This window comes from Lucilia sericata, unplaced genomic scaffold (assembly GCF_015586225.1).
Source record: "Lucilia sericata isolate MDLA Ls3-8-SP2 unplaced genomic scaffold, ASM1558622v1 Contig002586F_arrow, whole genome shotgun sequence".
Classification (NCBI taxonomy): Eukaryota; Metazoa; Arthropoda; class Insecta; order Diptera; family Calliphoridae; genus Lucilia; species Lucilia sericata.
In genome coordinates this window covers 3,037-24,291 of record NW_023996346.1, presented here as the reverse complement: position 1 = coordinate 24,291, position 21,255 = coordinate 3,037, and the positions used below count along the sequence as shown (strand labels likewise).

The following is a 21,255-nucleotide window of genomic DNA, read 5'->3' as shown; positions in this document are numbered from 1 at the left end:
ACAGAAAACTTTTAAATAAAGAAACTTCTCTGTAGAAAACCGTCTTTAGAAAACCCTTTAAAAACTAAAAAAGGAAGAAACTTCTATAAAAATCATCTAAATTTGACTGTTTTTAGAACAATTTCTTTAAATAAGGCATTTACCTTTCTCTTAACTCGTTTTTTATAAAACTTTTTAAAGAAGACAACTTTCTATTGAAATCTTCATAAAAAAGAAATTCTTAAAAATTGTTTCAAAATATCATTTTCTTCAGAAACTTTAGAAAAGTCCTTAAAGAAGAAGTTTAAAACTTTTTAAAGAGATTTTTTAGAAGACCTTATAAAACTCCTTTAAAATGATACTTTTCTATAGGAAACTGTTTAAAGAACCCCCTTTTTATAGAAAATGTTTTATAAAAGATACACTTTTCTTTAGAAAACATTTTAAAGAAAACACACTTCTATTAAAAACTGTTCAAAAAGAAACTTTCTTTAGACAACTTTATGAAAGTCCTTAAAGTAGAAACGTTTAAGTAGATAACAGTTAAAACTAAAGGCCCAACTATAATGTGCATAAGCTTGCTTAAGGTAATGTAACAATCGAACGAAAAGTCTCTCAAATGTTGAAGAAAATCCGAGGAAACTTTTAGGTGGCTATAATGTACTTACGTGTATTCAAAACAATTTAGCTCCATTTACACATTTATGTGACACACGTAATAAATAAAATACATATTTCAAAATATTTTATTGAAATAAATTAATTTTCTTTTAGCTTTCCATTTTTTTCTTTATTTTCTTTGTGTATAATAAACAAACAATTGATTCCGTACGTAATGTGCTGTCAGTATCGCTCTTTGCTTAAGCAAATAAAATTTGACGAAACTTGACGAAACTCTCTTAAGTACATTATAGTTTGTCACATACATTTTATATGTGTTCGCACAGTTGCTTAAGCTGACTTCAGTTTGTTTAAGCATATTATAGTTAGGCCTTTACACTGTTCAAAGAAGACACTTTTCTATAGAACTCTTCTAGAGCAGAGATACAAGCCGAGACGGCTCATATCGGCGGCGGCTGGCCGCCGGTAATATTTTGCAAGCCGCGCCGCCGCCGATTTCTTTCGGCTCAAAAGCTAAGCCGGCTTAAACGTAGCCGCTGATATATATTGGAATCGCACATGTATTTCAGAAAATAATTTCACCAATTTGAATAGAGTTGCCACTATTTTAAATTCTTATGGCAAATTGAAAAAAGTTGCCACACAATATTGTGTTAATATTAAAAGAGTGAAAACTACTATAAATGTCCATTTTCTTCAGAAAAAACCTTATATAGAGATAGGTTTCTATATAACGGACTATTATACAGAGATTTTTCAATATAATAAACGCTTATAAGCTCAATTTCTGAAAAAAAACTTAAATTGAGCCGACAATTTAGCCGCCGCCGATATTTTCTATAATAAGCCGCCGCCGCCGACCTAAAATGGTTGCGCCGCCGCCGCCGATCATTTTGCATCGGCTTGTATCTCTGTTCTAGAGAACTGTTTATAGGTAATGTTTTTTTATAAAAACAAGGATTTGGGAACAAGATATTTGGTAAAACTATATGGAAACTATATGGCAGAAATCAAGGAGATATAGAAAAGTTCAATTGTTTTTGTTGGTGCCTTTTTTCAGAGGGATTTGCCAACAAAACATGTTGGACCTTAAGGCTAAAAATTTAAAATATTACTTACCTTTAGCTGATATGTGCAGTTTTAATAAAATCTGTTTATTTGTTCATATATAAATTACACATCTTTTATATTAAACTATCTGATGATGAACAAAACTACAGCAGTTGGTGACCAGCTTTAAGTCCATGAGGCAGAAATTATTTTTTGGAATATGGTCAAATAAATTTGTGAATAATTTCTGGTGGAAATGGCGACTTAATAAAGGCTTTTCTTTATTATTCATATTTACGGTAAATTAAAAAGATGTTTATTTATTAAAAACTTGTCAATGTTTTTTTTTTATTTGCTATTTTATTTAATTAATTCAAATTTATTATAATTTAATTTATAAACACTTTTTTAATCAATTTTTAACGACATATTTAATTTTTGTACAAAATTCTTTTCTTTCATTTCTCTTTTGCTTTTGTAACCGCAACAAATCACAGAGTTGTTCTCCCACCAAACAATTAAAAGGTTGGCTACACTTTTTTTGTTATTACCTTATTTTGTTTAAAAATAAAACAATAACAAAGAGTATAATCAATAATTAATAATTAAGTGATAAAAAACTAACTAAGGAATATATAATTTAATTATTTTCTTTAATAAATAATTAAATTCTATTAATATTCCCATTTTTGTTCATAGCAACCCTGTTTCTTTTAAACAGTAATGTTTTCAATAATAACAACTCTGCTTTAAAAATGCAACTCTATGAGACATCATCGCCATTTTCTTTTTCGTATTCCTCGAAGAAGAAATACCACAAAACGAAATCAAACTTCGGCACGAACGGATGGAAAAAATTTTGTGTGTGAAAAATTTTTCTAATAACACGCCAAAAATTATTCACGTAAATTTTTTTTATTTTGTTGTTTTTGTTTATCACAAAACACAGCACTTGATGCCTTCGTTAAATGTTAACAAGTGTTGCGCGTAATTTTACAAAAGAATTAAATAATACAATTTATAACCAAATCTAAAAAACACGGTGAGTTGTGCTGCCACCAAAAAAGAAAAAGTTGAAAAAATACGAAGGAAATTTTTTCTTTATACCAGAAAAAAAAAAACATTTTTTATTGTATGACGAAGTTTATAGAGTGGCTAAAAACAAGCACAATATAATAAGAAAAGTAGTTTGGCAGTGCAATACTTGAAAAAAATATTAAGAAAAAGTGTTTAGTTTGTACTCTGATTTGCTAAAATCTATACAAAAAGTTTTTTTTTTTCTTCAAAAACAAATATTGACTTCCTCCTATTACGGCCAGGCCCTGTGTGTGTACACCGCCGTACTATTCTATAGAGCGAAAAAGAAAGTGTAGAGAAATTTTTGGTATAAAATTTAGTGGCGGTTTTTCTTTTCCTTATTGTGTTCTGCAACTTCTAGGGATATGTGTTAAAGTTAAGGAATTATTAACAAAAATATGTTTATATTATAAACTGAACTTAATATGAATACTAGACCTCTTTTTGTATCCATAAGTTGTCTTTTAGTGCTTTCGTAAAAAAAGCGCGCCATTATGTGACGTAGACATTTAACACCTTTCCAACCGTAAGGGGTCTTAAAAGGCATTAGTATAATTCGGCTGTTGTAGTGTAACAAAACTTTAAAATTAATATTTATTACTATTCTTGTTTATTTAATTATTTTCTAATTTATTTCCTTTATTATTATTTACTGAGTACTGTTTCGTCAAAACATGTTTTGTTTTCATTTTTGTATGTTGTATTTTTGTTTTTATTATGTTTTTTGCAGTTTTTTTGTTCTTTCTTTACTCATTTTTTTAATGTTATTTAATTACGAAAACAATGTATGTTTATGTCTCTCTCTTAAATGTTGCTCTTAATGTTTGTTTTTGTGTTTACTCTTTTTGTATTTTTTTGCTGCTTTTTATATTTGTTTTTGTTTTCTCTTGAGAAATCTACTTGTTGATTTTAAAGATTTTTATAGATTTTTTAGCAGGCAATTAATTTATTTTAGCGAATAAAATAATTTTTTGATTTGTTTTTGTACTTTTTATTAGTTATTCTTTAAAAAATATTGTTGTTTATATTTAACTACATACTTCAATAGATTTTAAAAAAGATTATTTTTTAAAAACTCGCTTATAGAGAAAAATATTTAAAGAACACTCTTTTCTATAGGACACTGTAAAATCACTTTTCTGTAGAAAACTGTTTAAAAAAAGTCACCTTTCTTATGGAAACTTAATTTAAATTCTTTATCGTATTTTATGGATTGACAGTCGTCGTAATCCGTAAGTCTCACAAAATGTCAGTATCTTACTATTGCTAATAATTTATGTTAAAAGGACAATCACGTAATCCGATATCAGCTTCCAACTGTTGTAAATAAAGTTTATGGTTTAATTCTGCATGTCAAAAGTCTTTAAAACACTTTGTTATAGCAGGAATAAGTGTAAGACCTTAATAGAAGAACGATATAAATACCAACTGTATACATGGTCAAAACAGTAGGCAACTCCTAAACAAACTAGTTGTTAATTGGATAATTGAATTTTAAGGGACTGTAGACAATTATATATGTAGTCCGGACTGTAGACTATGCTATGGTCCGGACTGTAGACTACTCTATAGTCCAGATAGTAGATTATTCTAAAGTCCAGACTATAGACTATTCTATAGTACAGACTGTTGACTATTCTATAGTCCAGACTAAAGACTGCTCTATAGTCCAGACTATAGACTACTCTATAGTCCAGACTAAAGACTGCTCTATAGTCCAGACTATAGACTACTCTATAGTCCAGACTATAGACTACTCTATAGTCCAGACTATAGACTACTCTATAGTCCAGACTATAGACTATTCTATAGTCCAGACTGTAGACTATTCTAAAGTCCAGATTGTAGACTATTCTATAGGTCAGACTGTAGACTATTCTATAGTCCAGACTATAGACTACTCTATATTCCAGACTATAGACTATTCTATATTTCGGACTATTGACTATTCTGTAGTCTAGATTACATACTTTTCTATAATCCAGACTATAGACTAGTCTATAGTCTAGACTATAGACTATTCTATAGTCCAGACTGTACATTATTCTATAGTCCAGACTATAGACTGTTCTGTAGTCTAGACTATAGACTATTCTATAGTCCAGACTTTAGACTATTCTACAGTCCAAACTAAAGACTATTCTAAAGTCCAGACTAAAGACTATTCTATAGTCCAGACTATACACTATTCTATAGTCCAGACTATAGACTATTCTATAATCTAGACTATAGACTATTCTATAGTCCAGACTATAGACTATTCTATAGTCCAGACTATAGACTACTCAATAGTGCAGACTATAGACTACTCTATAGTCCAGACTATAGACTACTCTATAGTCCAGACTATAGACTACTCTATAGTCCAGACTATAGACTACTCTATAGTCCAGACTATGGACTACTCTATAGTCCAGACTATAGACTATTCTATAGTCCAGACTATAGACTATTCTATAGTCCAGACTATAGAATATTCTATTGTCCAGACTATAGACTACTCTATAGTCCAGACTATAGACTACTCTATAGTCCAGACTATAGACTACTCTATAGTCCAGACTATAGACTATTCTATAGTCCAGACTATAGACTATTCTATAGTCCAGACTATAGACTATTCTATAGTCCAGACTATAGACTATTCTATAGTCCAGATTATAGACTATTCTTTAGTCCAGACTATAGAATATTCTATTGTCCAGACTATAGACTATTCTATAGTCCAGACTATAGACTATTCTATAGTCCAGACTATAGACTATTCTATAGTCCAGACTATAGACTATTCTGTAGTCCAGACTGTAGACTATTCTATAGCCCAGACTATAGATTATTCTATAGTCTATACTGTAGACTATTCTATAGTCCAGACTATACTATTCTATTGTCTAGACTATACACTATTCAATAGTCCAGACTATAGACTATTCTATAGTCCAGACTAGACTTCTATAGTCCAGACTATAGACTATTCTATAGTCCAGACTATAGACTATTCTATAGTCCAGACTATAGACTATTCTATAGTCCAGACTATAGACTATTCTATAGTCCAGACTATAGACTATTCTATAGTCCAGACTATAGACTATTCTATAGTCCAGACTATAGACTATTCTATAGTCCAGACTATAGACTATTCTATAGTCCAGACTATAGACTATTCTATAGTCCAGACTATAGACTATTCTATAGTCCAGACTATAGACTATTCTATAGTCCAGACTATAGACTATTCTATAGTCCAGACTATAGACTATTCTATAGTCCAGACTATAGACTATTCTATAGTCCAGACTATAGACTATTCTATAGTCCAGACTATAGAATATTCTATAGTCCAGACTATAGAATATTCTATAGTCCAGACTATAGAATATTCTATAGTCCAGACTATAGAATATTCTATAGTCCAGGCTATAGACTATTCTATAGTCCAGGCTATAGACTATTCTATAGTCCAGACTATAGACTATTCTATAGCACAGACTGTAGACTATTCTAAAGTCCAGACTGTAGACTATTCTAAAGTCCAGCCTGTAGACTATTCTATAGTCCAGACTGTAGAATATTCTATAGTTCACACTGTAGACTATTCTATAGTTCAGACTGTAGACTATTCTATAGTCCAGACTATAGACTATTCTGTAGTTCCGACTATATAGTCCAAACTATTCTGTAGTCTAGATTATATAATATTCTATAATCCAGACTATAGACTAGTCTATAGTCTTGACTATAGACTATTTTGTAGTCCAGACTATACACTATGCTATAGTACAGACTAGACTATTCTATAGTCCAGACTATAGACTATTCTATAGTCCAGACTATAGACTATTCTATAGTCCAGACTATAGACTATTCTATAGTCCAGACTATAGACTATTTTATAGTCCAGTCTATACACTATGCTATAGTCCAGACTATAGACTATTCTATAGTCCAGACTATAGACTATTTTATAATCTGTGTTTGATTATAATTGTCGAAATGAAAATAAATTTATAACGAACTGGCAATAGACGTACCGATTGGCTTTATCTTCTTAGTGGATTGATAATGGAAATGGTGTAGTGCTGATAAATTAAATAAATTTATTTACTTTTGTAGTATACTGTTTCTTTTAAGGTTTTAAAAATATGCACTTAGTTCATTGAAAAAAACCGTGGAATTTATGGATATATATTTTTTAAAATATCTGTATATAACACATATTCACTTTAAGATAAATCTAAATTTAGATTTCAAATTAGCCCAAAGTCCTCTTGTGTACACTTTGGCTATTAAAAGTATAATTAAAAAAAAAATCTCTTAACAAAAACTGTATGATTAATAATAAAGTAATTATTCTGTTTTTTTTTACGCATAATCAGAAAACAAAAGTTGTAAATTTTATTATATTTTAATAAACTTGTTTGTAACTCTTTTTTATTGAACTTGTTTTTGTTGAAAAATAAATAATAAATTAAACAAAAAAAATCTGTTTTAAAAAGTTTTAATAAACAAAATAAATTGTGTTTTTATTTCATTACTTTTACAAAGTTATTTTAAAAATAATTATTTTTTAAATGATTTTTTAGAAAATCATATTTTGACACTGTTGTTGTTGCTTTTCTTTTTTTTTAACAATTTCTATAGCAAACCCCTTTTAATTGAATTTTAAAAACTTAATAAACGTAGTACACCCTCCGTTAACAACGAATTCTAAAAGACATCTAAAATCGTTCGCTAGTGTATCAATGATTATAGACTTCTTTTTTTTTTTTTTTGTTCAAAAACAACAACAACAACAGCAAAATACAAAAACAAACGTGTAAAAAGTATGAAAATGAAAACACTCAAACCTACAAGAGTATTTATTTAATTTTTCTGCTTTTTTTTGTGTGTAAACGAAAAGAAACGAAATACTAAATGCTCACATTTCATTTTTATTTTGAAATTAAACAAAAAAAAAAGAGTGCATTTAATGCCGGAGAGTAATTTGTTTATTTATTCTTTCAATGATTGTTCAGAATGTTTGAAAGCATAAGCTATTAACAGGCTTTCAGGAAACAAACTTCTTAGATTCCTCAAAAAATGTATTTGAATAATTTAGCTAAACAACTAATTATTTTTAATTTAATTATCTAAAAAAATGTTAATTTAAAATTTTATCTTTTTTTTCCCCAATTTGTTATTTCTTTTTATAAACCGTGCGGTTTCTGGTGGATGTTTTTAAGTTGCCTGCTTATTTATGACTGTGGCTCTAGCTTGCCTGTGTTCTCATTTTTATAAATATGAATTTTCGTCTTCTTATTCTCTATTATTATGGGTTCTGGTTTTTCGCAGAGGTCGTCGTCAGTTTATTGTTTTTGTTGTTTAAATCTTCATCATCCTCATTCGGCTAGTTGTTTTTTTTTTTTAGCAGTTTTGTTAGATTGTTTACTTTTTTCTGTTTGTATTCTTGTTAATAATTTGAGAACACAATTTTTTTTTTGTATGTTTGTCCCTAGTTTAGTATTTTAAATGTTTTTATCTCCACTCTCCAAATTGGAAATTTTGACAGCTGTTATGTTCAATTAGTAAATATAGGTAATGTTGTTAAAACTTGAGAGAGCATATGAGTAATTATTCATATTTAAAACTCTATGTAAACAAATTTACCTGTAAAATACTATATTTTGTATTCAGATCGTGTAGGGAATTGGATGTCGTTTAACTGTTTTCGTTTTCTTACTAATTGGAAGAGAACGAGCGAAATGTGTTTCTTGTTTATAAAGAAATTAATGCATAAAAAAATCTATAATCCAGACTATAGACTATTCCAAAAACCTGACTATTCACTATTCTATAATGTAGACTATAGACTTTAATATAGGTCAAACTATAATCTAGACTATAGGGTATTCTATAGACCTGACTATAGACTATCCTATATATAAGACTATATACTATTCTATAATCCAGACTAAAGACTATGCTCTAGTCCAGACTATAGACTATTCTATAGTGAAGACTATACACTATTCTATAGTCCCAACTATAAACTCTTCTATAGTCCAGACTAAAGACTAACCAATAGTCCAAACTATATACTATTCTATAGTCCAGACTATAGACTATTCTATAGTCCTGACTATAATCTATTCTATAGTCCAGACTATAATCTATTCTACAGTCCAGACTATAGTATACTCTATAGTCCAGACCATATGCTATTTTATAGCCCAGACTATAGTCTATTCTATAGCTCAGACTATAAACTATTCTATAGTCTATTCTATATTTCGGACTATAGAATATTCTATAGTCCAGACTATAGACTATCCTACAGTCCAGACTATAGACTATTCTGTTGTCCAGGATATAGACTATTCTATAGTCCAGATTTAGACTATTCTCTAGTCAAAGCTATAGACTATTCTACAGTCCAGACTATAGACTATTCTATAGTCCAGACTATAGACTTTCTATAGTCCAGATTATAGACTATTCTATAGTCCAGACTATGGACTATTCTATAGTCCAGACTATAGACTATTCTATAGTCCAGACTATAGACTATTCTATAGTCCAGACTATAGACTATTCTATAGTCCAGACTAGACTATTCTATAGTCCAGACTATAGACTATTCTATAGTCCAGACTATAGACTATTCTATAGTCCAGACTATAGACTATTCTATAGTCCAGACTATAGACTATTCTATAGTCCAGACTATAGACTATTCTATAGTCCAGACTATAGACTATTCTATAGTCCAGACTATAGACTATTCTATAGTCCAGACTATAGACTATTCTATAGTCCAGACTATAGACTATTCTATAGTCCAGACTATAGACTATTCTATAGTCCAGACTATAGACTATTCTATAGTCCAGACTATAGACTATTCTATAGTCCAGACTATAGACTATTCTATAGTCCAGACTATAGACTATTCTATAGTCCAGACTATAGACTATTCTATAGTCCAGACTATAGACTATTCTATAGTCCAGACTATAGACTATTCTATAGTCCAGACTATAGACTATTCTATAGTCCAGACTATGACCTTCTATAGTCCAGACTATAGACTATTCTATAGTCCAGACTATAGACTATTCTATAGTCCAGACTATAGACTATTCTATAGTCCAGACTATAGACTATTCTATAGTCCAGACTATAGACTATTCTATAGTCCAGACTATAGACTATTCTATAGTCCAGACTATAGACTATTCTATAGTCCAGACTATAGACTATTCTATAGTCCAGACTATAGACTATTCTATAGTCCAGACTATAGACTATTCTATAGTCCAGACTATAGACTATTCTATAGTCCAGACTATAGACTATTCTATAGTCCAGACTATAGACTATTCTATAGTCCAGACTATAGACTATTCTATAGTCCAGACTATAGACTATTCTATAGTCCAGACTATAGACTATTCTATAGTCCAGACTATAGACTATTCTATAGTCCAGACTATAGACTATTCTATAGTCCAGACTATAGACTATTCTATAGTCCAGACTATAGACTATTCTATAGTCCAGACTATAGACTATTCTATAGTCCAGACTATAGACTATTCTATAGTCCAGATTATAGACTATTCTATAGTCCAGACTATAGACTATTCTATAGTCCAGACTATAGACTATTCTATAGTCCAGACTATAGACTATTCTATAGTCCAGACTATAGACTATTCTATAGTCCAGACTATAGACTATTCTATAGTCCAGACTATAGACTATTCTATAGTCCAGACTATAGACTATTCTATAGTCCAGACTATAGACTATTCTATAGTCCAGACTATAGACTATTCTATAGTCCAGACTATAGACTATTCTATAGTCCAGACTATAGACTATTCTATAGTCCAGACTATAGACTATTCTATAGTCCAGACTATAGACTATTCTATAGTCCAGACTATAGACTATTCTATAGTCCAGACTAATGACTATTATATAATCCAGATTATAGATTATTCAATAGTCCAGACATAGTCTATTCTATAGTCCAGACTATAATCTATTCTATTCATATTTTAGTCGTTTTTATAGTACAGACTATAGTCTACTTATTCTATAGTCCAGACTATGGTCTATTCTTTAGTCCAGACTATAGTCTACTCTATAGTCTATTCTATACTACAGAGTATAGTCTATTCTATAGTCCGTAGTCTAAACTATTTTATAGTCCAAACTATAGACTATTCCAGAATACAGACTATTATAAAGTCCTGACATTAGTCTATTCTAAATTGTAGACTTTAAACTATTCTAAGCTCTAAACTATACTTTAGTCAAGATTCTAAACTATTCGTTTCTCCAAATTATAGTCTATTATATAGCCCAGACTCTAAACCGTTCTATGGTTCTGATTATAGACTATTTCATACTCCAGACTACTCATTTTTGTAATCCAATGTTTATCGGTAATTTATTGAAAATTTTCTTAATTTTTAGTTTTAAACACATTCTCATCATGGCAGCTAATAACAATATGCACAATATGCATCATGGTCTGCCGCCGCAACAGACCACAAATCTAATGCCAATGACAAGCGGTGTAATGCCACAAAGTGTCATTGCATCGACAGGCACTGTAAGTCCCATGGTACAACATATGAATATGCCACAACAGCAACAACAACAAAATAATATTACCAGCAATCAAGCAGCTTGGGATCAATTGACCGCAACTACAAATAATAATACAAATATCAATACTTCTCTTATAATGGGTGGCGGAGGAGTAGGAGGAGGTGCAGGTGTTGGACCCGGTGGTATGATAGGTCCCAGCATTATATCATCAACAGCAGCACCAACAGCATCTATACTACATGATCCAAATGCTCCGGGCTCGGCAAATATAATGACTTCATTAATTACAGGAGCTAATTCACCAGCTGGTCCCACTTGTTCTTCACCTTCAACACCTACCAAATCGGGTCCCTCACCCATGGAACATATGATGGCTCATACACCACAAGGCGGTCCACCACCCATGTATACGTCCGGTGGTGGCTATGGCGAAGAGTTGACCGCAGAACTGGTAAATCAGGGATGGCGTAAATTTTGGTCGAAAAGAGAAAACCGTCCTTATTATTGGAATAAAATAACAGGAGAATCTTTATGGGAAATGCCCGGTGCAAGACCATTTGATCCTCTAACAGATCCCTTGGGTATATCACATCCCGGTGGTCATATACCACCACCCATGCATCATCCACATCCTCATATGCAGCAGCATCATCATCACCATTTGAAAAGGCGTCCATCTGATGATATGCATATGCATCCTCATGGTCATCAGCCACCGCCCATGAAGAAATTCATATTGTCCGGTCCCTGGGATTTAGAAGTGTGCACCAATGCTGTCATAGTTGAAAGGCCACCTACTTTATTGCCACAACCACATCCCGAAATAGAAGCGCTGCGCGCTGCTTACACCATGAAACTGGTGAAAACTTACGAAGATCTTTGTATGAGACGTGAGAATATTAAGGCCCCTAAAGACTCTTTTAACCGCTGGTTAATCGAACGCAAAGTTATCGATACCGGCTGTGATCCTCTATTGCCCAGCAATTGTATACCCGAGATATCATCAGCCATGTATCGTGAAATCATGAACGATATACCGATTAAGATTGTTAAACCCAAATTTACGGGAGATGCTAGAAAACAATTGTCACGTTATGCTGAGGCTGCAAAAAATATTATAGAATCTAGATCTTCACCTTCAGAATCCAAAAAGGTGGTTAAATGGAATGTTGAGGACACATTCCAATGGCTAAGGCGTACAGTGGGTGCCAGTTATGAAGATTTTCAAGATCGTTTGGCCCACTTAAGACGTCAGTGTGAACCACATCTAACCGAAACAGTCAAAAGCTCCGTAGAGGCTTTGTGTGCAAAAATCTATCATTTATCCGCTGAGCATGCACGCAAAATACGAGAACGTCATATGCAACTGTTAAAAGAACATGGTATACCCGAGCCCACACCGCCGCCACCACCACCACATCTCAAACAAGTCTGGTGTTATCCCATACAGTTTGCTGTGCCCTCACCCCGTATGCCCGCTATTGAATATGTCCAAGATCGCGATCACATGATTATTAAGTACACTCCTACTGCTCTAAATCAACCCGATGCTCAATATATTAATCTAACACATTTACAAAAGCTGGAACAGCTCTATCGTCACAATTGTTTCGATGATAAGAAATTCGATTTGTTTATTGGACGCGTCTGGTGTCTGTTGAAACGTTATCAAACGTTTTTGGGTAATGTCTTGAATTCTTCACAAGAAGCTGAACTAACACAGGCTTCATTGCCCACTCCTGTATTCGAGTGTTTACATCGACATTTTGGGGTGACATTCGAATGTTTTGCTTCGCCATTTAATTCATATTTTCGTCAATATTGTTCGGCATTTGCTGATACTGATGCTTATTTCGGTTCAAGAGGGTAGGTTGGGAAGAATAGGAGACTAATGGCATTAAGTTTTTTTTTTATCTTTGTGTCTTCTTTATTTTTAGACCCTTTTTGGATTTCAAACCAGTTTCGGGTTCATTTCAAGTTAATCCTCCTCATTGTGAGGAATTAATTGATGCTGCTCTTTTGCATATTGATAAATTACTTTCGGAATCTATGGAACCTTTGAGGTAAGTTGAAGAACTTTAAACTGGTCTATTATATAATCCAGACTATGGATTCTATATTCTATAGCTCAGACTTAAGACTATTCTAGTCAGACTATAGTTTATTCTATAGTTTAGACTATAGACTATTCTATAGTCCAGACTATAGTCTATTCTATAGTCCAGACTATAGTCTATTCTATAGTCCAGACTATAGTCTATTCTATAGTCCAGACTATAGTCTATTCTATAGTCCAGACTATAGTCTATTCTATAGTCCAGACTATAGTCTTTTCTATAGACCAGACTATAGACTATTCTATAGTCCAGACTATAGTCTATTCTATAGTCCAGACTATAGTCTATTCTATAGTCCAGACTATAGTATATTCTATAGTCCAGACTATAGTCTATTCTATAGTCCAGACCATAGTCTATTCTATAGTCCAGACCATAGTCTATTCTATTGTCTATTCTATAGTCCAGACCATAGTCTATTCTATAGTCCAGACCATAGTCTATTCTATAGTCCAGACTATAGTCTATTCTATAGTCCAGACTATAGTCTATTCTATAGTCCAGACCATAGTCTATTCTATTGTCCAGATCATAGTCTATTCTATAGTCCAGACCATAGTCTATTCTATAGTCCAGACTATAGTCTATTCTATAGTCCAGACTATAGTCTATTCTATATTTCAGACTATAGTCCAGACTATAGTCTAATCTATAGTCCAGACTATAGTCTATTCTATAGTCCAGACTATAGCCTATTCTATAGTCCAGACTATAGTCTATTCTATAGACCAGACTATAGACTATTCTATAGACCAGGCTTTACTTTATTCTCTAGTCCAGTCATTTATCCATTACATAGTCCACACTATAGTTTCTTATGTGATCCATAAACTAATAAGTTTCCTTTTTCATTTCAGCTTTATAATTTTCTTGCCAGAATGGAAAAGTATTTCCAAATTGGAGGAAAATATTTACAAACGTCGTTCCATGGTCGTTTTGGGTATGGCCCATGAATATCGCCATGGCTATCAGCATATTATAGCAAAGTAAGTATCTGGAAAGATGTTTATAATAAAGATATCCTTTAAATTTTAAAATAACATCTTCTATTTTACAGAAATGATGTCAATGTTAAATGCATGCAGGGTACACAAGTGGTATGGCTGCAAAACAGTGCCGGCCATGCACGTTGGGGACCTAATGAAAATCGTGTTGAGGCATTACGTGAAGCATTCCGACCACAAAGAGATCGTGAGCGTGAACGTGAAAGACAAGCAGCAGCGGCTGCTTCAACCTCTGGCTCTTCGAATGCCTCGTCACAGCCATCAACATCTTCACAGGCCTCAGCAAACTCTTCAAATATGGGTCACTCTACATCAACAACAATATCAGCTACAACAAGTGGAGGAGGCGGTGGTTCTACGCCACAACATCAACAAATCTACACTACTAGCAATAACACCACCATGGGCTTTACACCCTCACCTTCGACCATAACCACAACATCAACCACACCCACTTGTCTGGCCTCACCCTCAGGTGCTTCAACCTCCAGTGGTATTTCATCGATAAGTTCTTATGGTGGTGGTAATCCTGGTATGTCACCTTCTCCTTTATCACCTCATACACCACCATCTAATTATCATGCTTCAGCTTCACCAGCTCTAAGTCTACAAAGTGATTGTTCTTCACCCTCCTCTTCAACAACTTCACTATCACCCGCTCCCCTTTTGGATATGGCTGGTAATAACACAACCGCTACAAATGTTTCCATAACAGCAACGGCCACAACATCGGGTACTTCAGCAGCTGCTGCTGCGGCATTTGCTTCTTTGGTAGCCAGTGGTAATGCAGGAGTTAATAATACTACAACAACAGCACCCGGTGCTATAACTACTACAGCTCAACAAACTGTTATTAATTCAGCGGTTTAAAGGAAGTGTTACGAACTCTCTCTTTCCAGAAAGAAAAACTGAAAACAGAAAAAACACAAAATATTTTTGAGGTTAGTTTTAATAATACATATTGAAAAAATGAGGTTAGGTTTTTATATATTTTCTTGTTTTTCTTATTTTGTATATAATTTCTTTTTTTTATTTCAATATTTTTTTAATTAGAACTTAAGTTTTTAAGAAAAAAGTTTATGAAAAAACTTTAAAAACACACACACAAACACAATATTTACACTTGCATATAAATTTTATTTATATTTTGAAAAAAAAGCTCTTGTTTTGGCGCGAAAATTCGGTCAAGTAAGGAAACAAAGCTTTTAGTTTTATCAAGGTTGGGTATTGAGTTAAGTTTGATTTTGAAATTGTTTGAAGAAATCGGAAGACGGGTTCCCCCACATTATGTAGACAACATATAACCCAGATATCAGTGTTTAAATGTTTTGAACTTTAATATTTTGAAAATTATATTCGTAGTTTTTGGATTGTAGTATCGAAATAAAAGTTTTTTATAAATTCGAACTTAAGTTCGAAAATTTCGAATATTCGAACTTAAGTTCGAATTTTTTTCTAAAACTATTAAAATTATCTATAAATTTTGAGGATTCATAAAATATTATTTTTTTGATTTGAGACCAAATTTCGAACTTAAGTTCGTTCTGCTTTCGAACTTAAAATTTTCGAAAAAAATTAAAAATTGTTCATATATTCAAAATATATGATTTTTATGACATTTTCGAAACTATTTTCAATATAGTTTCAAAATAAAACATTTTTATGCTAATTTCGACAGTTCCAACTTAATTTCGAAAATTCGAACTTAAGTTCGAAAAAAAGTTTAAATTGTTAAAATTATCTATAAATCATGAGGATTCATAAAAATATAATTTTACTATTATTGGAGGTCAATTTCTTGCAATTTTTCACTTTCGAACATAAAAATTTTGGTAAAAAATTCAAAATTTCCATGATTTTTCAATTTAGTTTCAAAATATATAATTTTTAAGCTATTTTTGATATTTATTAAAGTTTTTTTCAATGTAGTTACGAATTATTAGATTTTTATGACATTTTCGAAACTTCGAACTTAATTTCGAAAATTCGAACTTAAGTTCGAAAAAAATTTAAAACTAATAAAATTATCTATAGATCATGAGGATTCAAAAAAATATATGTTTATTAGATTTGTAAGCAATTTCTTCAAAATTTCAACTTTCGAAAGTAAAATTTTCGAAAAATTTTAAAAAAATTCTTAATTTTCAAAGTATTTTCAATGTAGTTTCAAAATATATGATTTTTAAGTTATATTCCCAATTTATTAAAGTATTTCCAATGTAGTTTCAATGTATATGATTTTTATGCTATATTCGACAGTTCGAACTTAATTTCGAAAATTCGAACTTAAGTTCGAAAAATTTTTTAAATTGTTAAAATTATCTTAAAATCAGGAGGATTCATAAAAATATAATTTTATTGATATTGGAGTTGAAATTCTTACAAATTTTTCATTTTAGACTTAAAAATTTTGAAAATTTTAGATTTTTTTGGTTTTTTAATATTGTCCCTTTTGGTTTCAAAATATAAACTTTTTAAAATCAAATTTAACTTAAAACATGCCTTTTAAATAAGGACAAAGTAAAACAAATATTATTTTCGTGGCAATTTAAATGCTTTAAGTCTTTTTTTTATTATTATTATTATTTAATACATTATTATATATAGAATATATTTTTAAATTTTTTATTATTTATAAATTTAATTTATATATAAAATATATTTAAAAGAACACTAACACAATTAAATGTAGGTAAAAACATAAAACATTTCAACTTAAAAACAAAATATTAAAAAAAGCTCATATTTTGAATGTACAAAAAAATTTAACACAAAATTAAATTAAAAAAAAAAAACTTTATATAACAAAAAAGACCCTTCCCCGCCCCTGAATTGTTAGTTAAAATATTAAAAAAAAGTATAAAAACATTTAGAAATTAAAATGAATTAAAATAAAAAATTAAACTTAAATAATTAAAATAATTATGAAATTTTTAAAAAAAGGTGAAAAAAAAAACTTTCAAAAGAAAGTTTTTTTTCATTATTTTGTTTAATGATTTTAAATAAATATTTATAAATTTAAAATAACAAACAAACTCCCCACAAACACTTTATTAGACAAATTGTAAAAAATACATAAATATTTAAAAAAAATTACACAAAAAATGAAATTAATATTGAAAATATTAAAAGTAATATTAAGAAATAAATTAATCCCCACAAAAAACAACTTTCTTCATTAAGCTTTTAAAAGCTTTTAGCAAAATAAATGGTAATAAATAAAGATGTAACACCTTTATATTAAAAACATTAAATAAACAATTAAATATTAAACCACAACATAATTGTTCTTTAATAAACAATAACTTTTTTTAAATAATAACAAACAACACACTTACAATTCCTATTTAAACTAATTAAACAGACAAAATCTCTCATACACACACATAATAATAATAATAATAATATTTATCCCCTTATCCCCCTAAAACACAATTTTTAATGTGTCTTTTTGTTATAATTATTAACAGCAATAAAATATTGAAATATTTGTTAAACTTTTTAATTTATTTTATTTTTAAAATTTAAATTTTTTTCTTTAAAAATCACCTTAATACTTGGAAAACACTCCCCCCCCCCAAACACATACATTTTAGACCAAATTTTAGTAAAAAGTCGTAAAAGTAATTTTAATTATTGAAATAAATGATAACTGTTGAAAACCCCCCTTAATTGAAAATGAAAATGCATAATAATTATTAATATTTGTTAAAAAAAAACCTAAAGCTAATAAACGAAATAATAATAAAAACATAATTATTAATTTGAACTTATAAAAGAAAATATTAAAACAAAGAAAAAAAAAATAAAAAAGGTGTAGTTCTAAACGAAATGTTTTAAAAAAAATAATAATGTTGTTTAAATTTCTTAATGTTTTGAATTGAAGGTATGTATTTTTGTTGCAATTATCAAAAAGTAGCGGATATTAAGTGAAGTCATTTAGTGAAGACACAAACCAAGTTTTCTGATAAAGATAATCAACATCAGGCATGGAAAATGTTGTGCTTTTTAAATTATAAACTGTCTAGTGTATAGTCTAGTCCATAGTTTAGTGTCTATAGTCTAGTGTACAGTCAGTCTATAGTTTAGTCCATAGTCCAGTCTAGTGTATAATCTAGTCCACGATCTAGTTTATAGCCTAGTCAATAGTCTATAAACTAGTCTAGCCTATAGTCTAGACTAGTCTACAGTCTAGTCTATAATCTAGGCTATATTCTAGTCTATAATTTAGTCTATAGACTAGTGTACAGTCAGTCCATAGTCTCATCTATAATCTGGTCTATACCCTAATATGTAGACTAGTCTATAGTGTGTCAATAGTGTAGTCAATAGACTAATCTAGTCTATTGTCTAGTTTACAGTCTAGTCTAAAGTCTAGTCTATAGTCTAGTCTATAGGTTATTATATAGTGTGGCCTATAGTCTAGTCTATAGTCAAGTCTATAGTTTAGTTTATAGTCTAATCTATAGACTAGTCCATAGCCTAGTCTCTAGTCTAGTGCATAGTGTAGTCGGTAGTCTAGTCTGTAGTCTACTCTATATTCTAGTCTATGGTCTGGCGTATAATCTAGTTTATAGTCTAGTCTATAGTATATAGATGTCTAGTCTATAGTCTAATCTATTGTCTAGTCTATAGTATAGTCTGGTCTTTAGTATAGTCTAATCTATAGTGTAGTCTAGTCTATACTCTCTAGTAGAGTCTATAGTCTAAAGTGTAGTATATATAGTCTAGTCTATTGTCTAGTCTTTAGTCTAATCTATTGTCCAGTATAGAATTTATAGTCTAGTCTTTAATTTAGTCTAAAGTCTAGTGTATATTCAGTCTATAGTCTTGTCTACAGTCATGGATACAGCTTCATTATAATCTAGTCTTTTGTCTAGCCTAAATTTTAGTATATTATCCAGCTTAAAGTCTAGTCTATAGCCTAAAGTTTAGTCTATTATCCAGCTTAAAGTCTAGTCTATAGTTTAGTCTATATGCTAGTCTATAGTCTTGCCTATAGTCTAGTCTATAGTCTAGTCATATACTAGTTTATGATGTAGTCTATAATCTAGGTTAATTTATAATCTAGACTTTTGTCTAGCCTAAAGTTAAGTCTATTGTCCAGCGTAAAGTATAGTCGATAGTCTAGTCTATAGTTTAGTTTATTGTCTAGTCTATATGCTAGTCTATAAACTTTTTATATACTAGTCTATAGTATATTCTAGTCTATTGTGTAGTCTATAATCTAGTTCATAGTCTAGTCTATAGTCTACAGTCAAACCTATAGATTAGTCTATAGTTTACTCCATAATCTAGTCTATAGTCTAATGTACAGTCTAGTCTATAGTCTAGTCCATAATCTAGTCTATATTCTAGTTAAGTCTGTTGTATAGCCTATAGTCTAGTCTATAATATATTGTCTAATCTGTATTCTAGTCTAGTCTATAGTATTATATGTAGTCTAGTCTATAGCCTAATATGTGGTCTAGTCTATAGTCTAAATTATAGTCTGGTCTGTTATTGTAGATTATAGACTACAATCTAGATTATAGTCTAGTCTACAGTCTAGTCTATAGTGTAATCTGTAACCTAGTCTTTAGTCTAGACTATAGTCTTATCTGTAGTCTAGTCTATAATCTAGTTTATTGATTAGTCTATAGTCTAGTATACAGCTTAGTGTATAGTCTAATCTACAGTCTTATCTACTGTTTAGTTTATAGTTAATCTATTGTCTAGCCTAAAGTCTAGTCTATAATCCAGTATATAATGTAGTCTATAGTCATCTCCACTTCTAGACCATAAGGTAAATTTCCTTTAAAGATAAACAAAAAAAACTAGTAGAAAACAAGAGAGACAGAAAATAGGAAAAGAGGAGAGATGAATGGAAACTGATCGAGAGTTAAGTCCCGCAATTTCTCCCCGGTTCGTCATGGAACCAATATCACATGTGCCAATATCCCAGTTGTATTAAACTATTGTTGTTGTTGTTGTAACAGCTAAAACTATATAATAATCTAGTTGGGGAGTTCAGCATCAATGTCCAGGCTTAATTGTGTTACTTCATATGTGAATGTATCGATAAATCCATTGGACAGAGTGAAGTAAGGTTGGCTAAACAGTTGAATATGTTGTGGGTATCATGAGGACCTTGACCACAAGCTGTACATTGGTCGCGGTCTATGCGCGAGCAATAGGCATTAAGCCAGAACTACTCTTGTTCTCCGCGGCAGGTTCTCTTCCCTGTCTGCAATATGTATATCAAATAAAAGGTATTTTAAAGGTCTATCCAACGCTATTCGCTCTGTTGAGGGTAATAGGTTGGTACAACTTCTTGTTTTGGGTTATTTTTCTTTTATTATCATTTCAAGTCAAAATTAGCCAATATTTTTCTACAATAACAAAATATTAGAAATCAAGAACCACTAAACTTATTAAGGAAAATGAAATAATAGAAAAAAAACTCAACTACATAGTATTTGCTTTTTACACCAAATAATCTTAAAAGGCTAAACTAAAAAATTACAAAAAAAAAAAAATATACAATAAAACGTAAATAAACAAAAAGGAAGTTTTTTTTTTTAATAAATACAAAACTTAAGTAAAAGAGAAAACAAACGCAAGCCAAATTTGATTAGATTAGTAAATTAACCGAGTGTATGTGTGTAACAAAGTATTAACACAAATCTTATCAGTTCATAGCACACAAATAGTTAAGCATATAATCAAAACCAAACAATGTTGCTTGGAGTCTAATGGCTAATGTTTTTTCGTTTCTGTTTCTTTTAATTATATTCTTTACTATTTGTTTATGACTATAAAGC

At 30.6% G+C, this 21,255-nt stretch overlaps 1 protein-coding gene across 2 annotated transcripts; it reads left to right on the top strand.

Annotated features, from left to right (window-relative positions):
- Positions 1-2,450: 2,450 nt before the first annotated feature.
- LOC119614108 (mRNA (2'-O-methyladenosine-N(6)-)-methyltransferase) lies at positions 2,451-15,482 on the top strand. Of its 2 annotated transcripts, XM_037970204.1 has the most exons (6): positions 2,451-2,692; positions 11,194-13,197; positions 13,269-13,394; positions 14,306-14,434; positions 14,506-14,984; positions 15,042-15,482. In XM_037970204.1, the coding sequence occupies exons 2-6, from the start codon at positions 11,213-11,215 to the stop codon at positions 15,320-15,322; spliced, it is 3,000 nt and encodes a 999-aa protein (XP_037826132.1). In that variant the 5' UTR covers positions 2,451-2,692; positions 11,194-11,212; the 3' UTR covers positions 15,323-15,482. The 2 variants fall into 2 exon arrangements, with proteins under 2 accessions (XP_037826132.1, XP_037826131.1); XM_037970203.1 differs by having other exon boundaries at positions 14,506-15,482.
- Positions 15,483-21,255: the final 5,773 nt, after the last annotated feature.

Bases quoted from the DNA above. Each gene is read 5' to 3' on its own strand.
- LOC119614108 (XM_037970203.1), top strand. From the start codon at position 11,213: ATGGCAGCTAATAACAATATGCACAATATGCATCATGGTCTGCCGCCG. The intron at 13,198-13,268 runs GTAGGTTGGGAA...CTTTATTTTTAG, and splicing joins GCTTATTTCGGTTCAAGAGG to ACCCTTTTTGGATTTCAAAC. The intron at 13,395-14,305 runs GTAAGTTGAAGA...TTTTCATTTCAG, and splicing joins GAATCTATGGAACCTTTGAG to CTTTATAATTTTCTTGCCAG.